At 31.1% G+C, this 8848-nt stretch overlaps 2 protein-coding genes across 2 annotated transcripts; one reads left to right on the top strand and one right to left on the bottom strand.

Annotated features, from left to right (window-relative positions):
- Window positions 1–861: 861 nt before the first annotated feature.
- On the bottom strand, window positions 862–1433 carry LOC108325499 (uncharacterized). Its single transcript, XM_017558580.2, has one exon. It carries the CDS (start codon window positions 1334–1336, stop codon window positions 1052–1054), a length of 285 nt encoding a protein of 94 aa, XP_017414069.1. The 5' UTR covers window positions 1337–1433; the 3' UTR covers window positions 862–1051.
- A 2258-nt stretch (window positions 1434–3691) lies between these two features.
- On the top strand, window positions 3692–8468 carry LOC128195807 (nucleolin 1-like). The gene is made up of 8 exons (XM_052874486.1): window positions 3692–3745; window positions 3946–4020; window positions 4260–4367; window positions 4476–4592; window positions 4785–4862; window positions 4966–5064; window positions 5207–5299; window positions 8415–8468. The coding sequence occupies exons 1-8, from the start codon at window positions 3692–3694 to the stop codon at window positions 8466–8468; spliced, it is 678 nt and encodes a 225-aa protein (XP_052730446.1).
- The last annotated feature ends 380 nt before the right edge of the window (window positions 8469–8848 follow it).

Here is an 8848-nt window from a genome sequence, read left to right on the forward strand (position 1 = left end):
AGAATATAAAATCGTGATATTTATCAAATTCATCAGTAGCTAAATATGGAATATGAAAGAGAGTAGGTAACGGTGGTTAATGGGTTATTTACTATTCAGTTGACCTCAATGCTTCTTATTCAATTGTTTCATTCAAAAATGGAACATTGTGACTACAGCTATCATCTTTGCCAGTTGCCATTGCTGATCTATTTTTAGAGAGTAGCATGGAGCCTCTGATAGATGGCTGTACCATTGAATTCTTCATTCAATCCTTTTACCTAACGTATTAACTAACAGTAACCATACTTATAATTACCTCGTAAGTAGCTGCAGCAGTTGATACAAGTTTGTAAATTGTAAGTATCTTTTGAAAGCTAAAGAATCATAATGAAGTTGCATTCAGAAATTAGGGTGGGAGGTGTTAAATGTAAATAAGTGTAAGAAACACTTGCTATAGTGCTGTTGTTTTGTTTAAGTGAACTACACTATAATATCTGACAATATTTTTTCAGACTTTTGTATGATCTTGTTTATTATATTAGAACTTTGTGTGTTCATGCAAAATAATACAGTTTTAACCTATATTATGATATTAACACTTGTAACAAAATTATATCACCTGAGATCTCGAACAACCTCTTCTCACCGAGGAATACATATCATTTTAAGATCGTAAATTAAAAAAGTTAAGAAGTAAATTTTAAATCTAATTCAATCCACGTAATAATTTTTTATAAAATGAGGTTTGCATCTATTTTTATATTATAAATTTAACTTTATGAAAATTTCAAAAGATAATAGTTTAGAAAAACCCTTAATTACGTCTAATTGAGTGAGAGAGAGAAAGTTGCAATAAGTTTATAGAAAAGCACATACGTAGATGTTAAAAAACATACATGTTCTAATTCAAAGTGAAAATAACATCCCATACAACTAAGAACCATAACACACACTGGTTACACACCTCACAGAACAATTATTTTCGTCACGAAATAAAACAAAAGAAAGACTATTACAGGCTATATATAATAGCAGCTGAAAGTAAGAAACAGAAAGAAGGAGTGTGAGCTCAAGGGAGAGGAATGCCGGGCCCTTCGCCTTCGGCAGGGCCTCCGAGACCGCCAAGCCCACCAGGCCCGCCGAATCCTCCCAATCCACCGATCCCGGAAGGCCCACCCATGCTACCGTCAAAGCCCGAGCCAATTCCTCCGAAGGGAATCCCGTTGTTGCCAACTCCTGAAAAACCGTAGCCGAGGAAGTTCTTCTGGTCCCCAAAAGCAGCGTCGCTGGGAATGGTTCTGGCACTTGCAACCACTGCAAGAGCAAGAATCACCAAGATGCACCACTTAGTCATGTCTCTCTTCTTTTCTTGTCTCAATACAACACAACAACACTTGCTTTTATCAGTCTTCTGTAGTTGGTTTTCTTTTTCTTTGTGGTAGAACACTGCTTGGGATTCTCCTTTTTATAGTGGAAAAAGTGACAACCATGTGCGACAGTTGAGTGTGTGGTAAATGACACTTTAATGTCATTGCAAACTCTTGCTGTCTCTCACCTAGCAAGTTATGCCCATCACTATCACCATTCTTTGTTTCCCATGCAATAACAAATATTAACCTCAACATATAATTCCCAATAAATTTTTTTATTATGAATCATGATAATAAATCGTGGGAGATTATACAAATACTAAACATAAACGCAATTTTATAATATATAAATAAATACGGATTCTATTTTATAAATCAATTTTATAAAATTAAATTAAACTTAAAAATTCAATTCTTATCATAATGTTAAAATCATAAATTTGAATTTATTTAGTAAAATTAGTTATTTGTTACACCTATTGAATCACTATTGAATCATTATTCATGTTAAATCTCATGTTGATATGTATAGAGTTTGATATGAAAAAATGTGTTAAAGATTTAATATTATAAAAAAAATAAAGAAAATTAATTTTATAAAATTAAATTAAAATTAAAGCTATTCTTTAATTTCAAGTATAAGTTTTTCACTCTTTAAGAGATTACTTTGTTAGAATTTGATAGCAAAAAAGTTATTATAATGTAAAACAGTCCGTAATTAATTTTACAGATTTAAAATAAAATCAAAAGCAATTTTGCTTGCTTTTATGATGAAAAAAATTTATTTATAAAAAGCTGATTTCACCCGAAGATTTTAAAAAAGAGCTTCTGATTTTTTAATTGTTTCAAATTGTTAACTTTTGATTATATGAAAAGATAAAACAATCACTACAAAAACATTCAATTTTACCAGAGGTTTATTTCCGGCGGTTTGGGAAACCTCCGCTAAGTTTTGGCGGTTTCGTGAAACCGCAGTTAAGTTATAAATATTTTAAAAAAAAATCACTTTCGGAGTAAAATATTATTTTGGTTAACCTAATCTGCCTTCCTTAGCGCGTTTTTATTTTCCTTCACTGCCGTTTTGAGTTCATCTCTTCATCTCCACTTCAACTCTTCATTTCCACTTCGACTCTTCATCTTTGTCGGCCACCATCTCCTTCACGCCGTCATTCACTGCGCCACCTTCATTAGATCTCCATCTTCTTCACCTTCCAGCCACCACCTCGCGCCCGTATCGATCACCGTGAGTCATCAGAATCAACAACAACGTCATTTTTGTTCCCTCATTGAATCAAAACGCAAAGCCCTAAATCACCACCACAGTCTACGAATATATCAACCACAAATCACAAATCAGCACCTGCAAAAAACCAAAAATTGCAATCCGCTACCACGAGCAACATTGCGCCACCCAAACTGTGAAAACACAGTTCCGTCTTGAAGAAAAGAGGTTGAAAGGGTTTTCTTTTTCTTTTTTAAGGGTTTTTGTGACTCACCATTTCTTGCTTCACTCAAAGTTTTTCATGGTTCTACTAACGAGTTTCATGACTTACCTTTTATTGCATATACACAAAATGAAAATTTAAGCTCTAGTTTGAAAAGGGAAAGTCCGGCTGCGGCTGCGGCTGCATCAAGCTCTGTTGAAAAGCTTAAGGCTTCAAATTTCCCAACTTCACTTTTAAGAATTGCTTCGTGGAAGGTATATTCTAGATATAACTACTTGTCTCTAGAATTTTGGGAAACTATTATTTTCATTGAGTTTTAAATAACTCAAAGATGTCTCTCTTTGTGGCAGTATAAATTAAAACATGAGGGTGATTTAGTGGCAAAATGTTACTTTGTTAAACGAAATCTAGTTTGGAAAGTTCTTGAAGGCAAACTAAAGAGAAATATGGAAATCCAGTGGTCAGATATCATGTCACTTAAGGAAAATTGTCTTGATATGGGACCTAGCTCGTTGATTGTAGCTGTAATTTGTTCACATACCTCTCTGTATACTTACTTTGAGTGTTCTTTTACAATGCAATAATACAAACACGTATGTTGTGGCTGAATGTTCAGTTTCATTTTCATTGAACTATTGATGTGTTTGTGTATTGCAACTCGCAAGACCACCTTTTTTCTTCAAGGAGACTAGTCCTCAACCTAGAAAGCATACACTATGGCATGTTTTTATAGTCAAGCATGTTTTTGTTTTGTGTAATTTGAGTAGACAGTGAAGAAGAGGAGGAGGAGGATCTTCCAGTGAAAGGTCAAGATAATGGTAAATTTGTTATGGAAATAATGACTTGTTTTTTCTTATCTGATTATGTGATAATTTCCATCATTGAAAATTGTATATGGATGATGATAGCGAGAGTGATGAGGAAAGTGAAAGTGATGAAGAGATCCCTGTGAAAGGTACATCCCATTTATGTGTTTGATTGTTGTACATTGTAAGAATAATGTTAGTTCACTTATTCATTCATTAGTAAGTCAAATACTTGAGTGTGGAATGGCTTCAAAAAGCTTTTTTCTTCTCTATTTACATGATGCATGTTTTATGAATTTGGTATTTGGTTTCAGTGTTAGTTTATAGTTGGTTTTTGTTTAGCTTTGTTTTCTTCTTTTTGTGACAAACCCCGAAAATCAAGAAGGTGATATGAGGAGTTTCAGGATTTTGACGTTGGTACTCGTTCTTTAGAAAAATAAGTTGTTGAATTGCAGACAGAGTTATTGAGAATATAATTACTGTTTTTTTATATTCATGGTTTCATGCATTAGTAGGCCTAACTTTCATGTGATTGTTATCGTTTCTCACTATTTTTTATTGTTATTTGGTCCAGAATATAAATTTTACGTCAGTTGAAATATCACTCACATTTGTATTTTTATGGGCTTTGTCATCTTTTTTCTTTTTGGTTTCAGAAACCTGCTGCCAAGAATGGCTCTATAACTGCCTCTGCAAAGAAAGGCAAGCCAGCTGCAGCTGCAAGCTCTTCTGATTTATCTGAGGCATCCTCTGACGAGGATGATGTGAGTAACACGTTTCATCATGTCTCAACTGGAGAAAACCAACTCAGTATTTGGGATTTTTGTTTGTTGAAATATTTACGGTTCCTCTTTTTTCCATATTGTTTTAAGGTTCCAAAAACTAAGGCGGTCCCTGCTGCAGCAAAGAATATAACTTCTTCTAACAAGAAAACTCAGCCAAGTGGAAGTTCTGATTCTGATTCTGATAGCAGCTCTGATGAGGACGATGTAAGTTTTATACTCAGTGGGACATCACCAAATTGTTGTATATTTTATCTGGAATTAAAATAAGAAATTATATCAAGTAGATTGTTCAATGTGTTTCTGTTTGGACAATCTTTATTTCGCCAATATATGTGGGAACATTGTGCAATAATTTTCTATTTTTTGTCTCGTGGTTTACTTGCTTGATAATATTAGAAAAAGAAAATATCTGCAACTACAAAGCTGCCTGCTTCATCAGACGATGATTCAAGTGAAGACTCTGATGAAGACGATGTAAGTTGTGGGTGATTGGATGCAATTGATAACTGAGCTTATTTTACTCTTATAAATTTGTTATTGGGCGTTATGTTCTGTTCTTATAATTGTTAATATACAGGATGTCAAGCCCTCTGCAACTACTGTGTCAAAGCCTGCTGTGTCAAAGAAGAAAGTTGATAGTTTTGATTCTGATGATAGCAGCTTTGATGAAGACAATGTAAATTTACTAATTTTATTTATCTTTTAATAGTGCTTTTTGGTTCATGTTCTGGAAGTCAAATGATTAGTTGTTTGTGATTGTTTTTATCAAGTAAATCAGATATTGAACTTAAACAAACCCAATGTCTCTGTGTTTCCAGAAGAAGGCTGCCAAAAAGGTTTCCAATGCCAAGTCAATGCCTGTGTCTAAGCAGCCTGTTAAGACCTCAAGTACTAGTGATTCAGATGAAGAGGTATTTTATTTAAATCTTCTCCGTTGGTTTTGGTTTTATAGTTTTTAATTAAATTCATCTTTTCTGATATTTTGGTGATATTTTATTTAACTAAATTCTTATTGCAAGTATTTAGAGCATTATCTTCAACATCTTGGGTTGTGTTCCGAAAATAAATAAAATGAACAAGGACAAAATTTGCATGGCAAAAAGTAGTGGATGGAAGTTGCTTGGGACCTTGTGGCTTCTGATCATAATGAAGTTTGTTCCATTTAGGAATTGATGAAAGGAACCTTGTGATTTTATAGCTGTAGTGATTCAAGTTCGTAAGCTACTATCGGTTAATTCCTGTAATTAGACGTTTCTCCTATCTTTTCTATCTTTAATAAAAACAACTTTATTATCTGATTCATTCCCGTATTATTTATATTTTATCAATATATTTTTCCTTTAATTATTTAATATCATCAACTCGTCATATTTTCATTATATATTTTTAACTCTTTAACTACTAATTTAGGATATTAATTGGCAACACAAAAAACAGTAATAAAATATATGAAAAATATTTTTTTAAGAAAACAATATGAAGTGTCAAATTTGTAATTATTTTTCTAATATAATTAATAGGTAGAGACATTGTGATAGCAAGAACGTTTTTGTCAGATAAAGGATTCTAGCTTGATATCTGGTAAACTTCCCTCCCTTTGCAGGTTATTCTATTCAATGCTTTGTTCAAGTCCTAAACTTGATTCACACCAATTCAAGGATATTCTTGGTGAGACTACAGCTTCTGGTAAGAATATCCTTATCTATTTCTTGTTCAAGTTGTTCCTGCAAATGTCAACCATATTCTTGATCTTAGAAATGCATGTGTGTACTGTACATATAATTTGACACAACTGATATAATTAAATTTACAGTATTTATATCAGTGTTTCATTTGTTGAATATATATATATATATAGCTATATATATATATATATATATAGCTATGAAAATATCATTGACGTGATGATAAAAAGGTTATTTATCATTATGTGATATAGCAAAATATAAGATTAGTGTGGGACACACTCAACACATAGCCACTTCCTCTTAAATCACCTTAGAATTAATGTCTTAAGAAAGCAGGGTAAGAAATAATCTAACAAGATAAAAAATTAAATAGATAAATAAAAAGAAAGGGAATTAAAAATATAAGTTATAATGTGAATTCAGTCTTTGAAATTATAAATAATCTCAAAATTTAATCCAACTCAGAACTGGGATATAATCTGATTATATTATACTGGATAATACTACTGTTCACTGATAAAAACAGGAGCAATACCCTCTTTACAAATTATATTATATATACATGTTTTTAATTTTAAATTATCAAATACAAATTTGTAAAACTGATTATTATTTTATATTATATAGTAGAAAAGATATAATAAGAAGCAGGTCATCCCCAAATTATTGCTTCTAAATTCTATTGAATAAAATAAAAGAAGTCATTATTACGAAGTTAAAAAATTAATCCATTTCACCTCTGTTCAAAAATAAAATGATTTCTCGATTAATTGAATGTCATACATGAGACTGGAAACTAATTGAAAGATTGAAAAGATACACTGAAGGGTGATGAAGGGGATACATGTGGACCTGAAATGGTGTTTTATATGATCATGTAAACACTAGGAGTATGTTGCACATATGATTTTTTTAATTGTTAAATTTATTTGTATGATTTTTTTATTAAATATATTATCGACTAACTATTATCTTATATTGTAGGTATCTGATCAAGAGAGTGGGCCAAACAATAGATGTAATGAAGAAAAAAATTAGATATTGTTATTGAATACTTTTATGAGTCATACTTTTAGTATTGAACATAATGAACCGGTTTCTTTTTAATTTTTATGTATGAACAATTAGTTATATGAATGATATTAGGTTGAACAATGTAGTTTATTTTATGCAATATTATTAAATTTTAGTTCATATTAATTTATTGTTTGTTTTGTCAATAAAATCATTTTTATTATAATATAATTTTATTACAATAAAAAAAAATGAACTATACAAATTCCCGGCGGTTTTAAAACCCCGGTAAACAAAACCATCAAAAATAGGGGCGGTTTTAAGATAACCCCAGCTAGTTCCGGCGGTTTTTGAGTAGCCCCGCTATTTCCGGCGGTTTTAATAAAACCCCAACTAATTCCGGCGGTTTCTACAAAATCCCTGGAAATTCCGGCGGTTTCTGGAAACCCCCGCTAATACTGGCGGTTTTTTCCAGAACCGCCGGTACTTGCTTGGCGACGGACGTTTTCCCACCGGTTTTTCCAACCGCGAGAAATATGATTTGCAGGGGTTAAAACCGCCGGTAATATTTAGAAAAACCCCCGGTAAAAATACAGATTTTTGTAGTGAATAGTTCATTTTTTATTAAGTGGTAAACTTTTTTTCTAAAAGTTCTCCCTTTTCTATTGAGACAAATAAAATATGAATTAAAGTTTGTGTTTATACAATATCGTCCAATATATAGGTGATTTAGATTATTTTACAGAGTTGCTCGGATAAATTATTAATAAGAATATTAATTTAATTTGTATAAACATGAGTTTTTTTTTTTAAATTGAAGAAAGTTAAAACATATCTTCAATTATAAAAAAGATTAATATTTGTGAAACTTATACGAAAAAATATTCAAATTTTAATTTTATTTCTTTTGTCAGAGAAATATATTTCTCAAGCAGTTAGAACAAAATATATATTAAAAGATGTATATCTAATGAAAAAATTATTTTGATAAAATTAATTATTGTTTATGGTAGTAAAAATTAATGATTATCTCCGTTAGGTTGATTTATTAAAGAGAATTGAGAATTTTTTTTTAAATAAAAAACAATTGTATTAATGCTATGGTAAGATGTAGAAAATTGTGATTTATAATTAATAGCTTGTTTAAAATTGTGAGACTCGGTTTCTTTTTAATAATAAAAGTTTAAAGTATAAATAATGTTTTTATAAACTAGTTTCATTATTTAAAAACAAACATTTTATTTATAATCTTTTCTTAAAGCTCTCTTTCCCTTCTTTCTATCTTTTCTCTAAAATTTCTTATGATATGTTCATCTTTTTGCAGATCGAAGACGGTAAGATTTCTCCTTACGATGAGTTCTTAAGATCAACTCATTAGTTTGTTCAAGGGGATAAGTTGGTTTTCTATCCCTTTCTTGGTCTATTTGTTCTTCTTCTACATGTTGCTCTTTTTGGCTTGCATATAGTGTTTGTGTTCTCTTTGCTAGTCTTTATTGATCAGCAGTTCTAATTATGTGCCCTGATAGGTTTTGCATTATTTATAGAGGCAGATTGAACTTCATGTGCATCTAAAGGTGTTGTAAGTATCATCAAGTTGTTTGTTTTGTTTTTCAGGTAAGGAAAGTTAATTGTTTTACTGTGCGTGAGTTTGATAAATATGATGTTGTTGTATATTAATTGAATCTCATTGTTGTGTATGCAAGAATTGAATTAGGTAGTTTAAGGATTGAATTGAGTTTGCTTGTTGTTTGGACTTAC

This window comes from Vigna angularis, chromosome 3 (genome assembly GCF_016808095.1).
Source record: "Vigna angularis cultivar LongXiaoDou No.4 chromosome 3, ASM1680809v1, whole genome shotgun sequence".
Classification (NCBI taxonomy): Eukaryota; Viridiplantae; Streptophyta; class Magnoliopsida; order Fabales; family Fabaceae; genus Vigna; species Vigna angularis.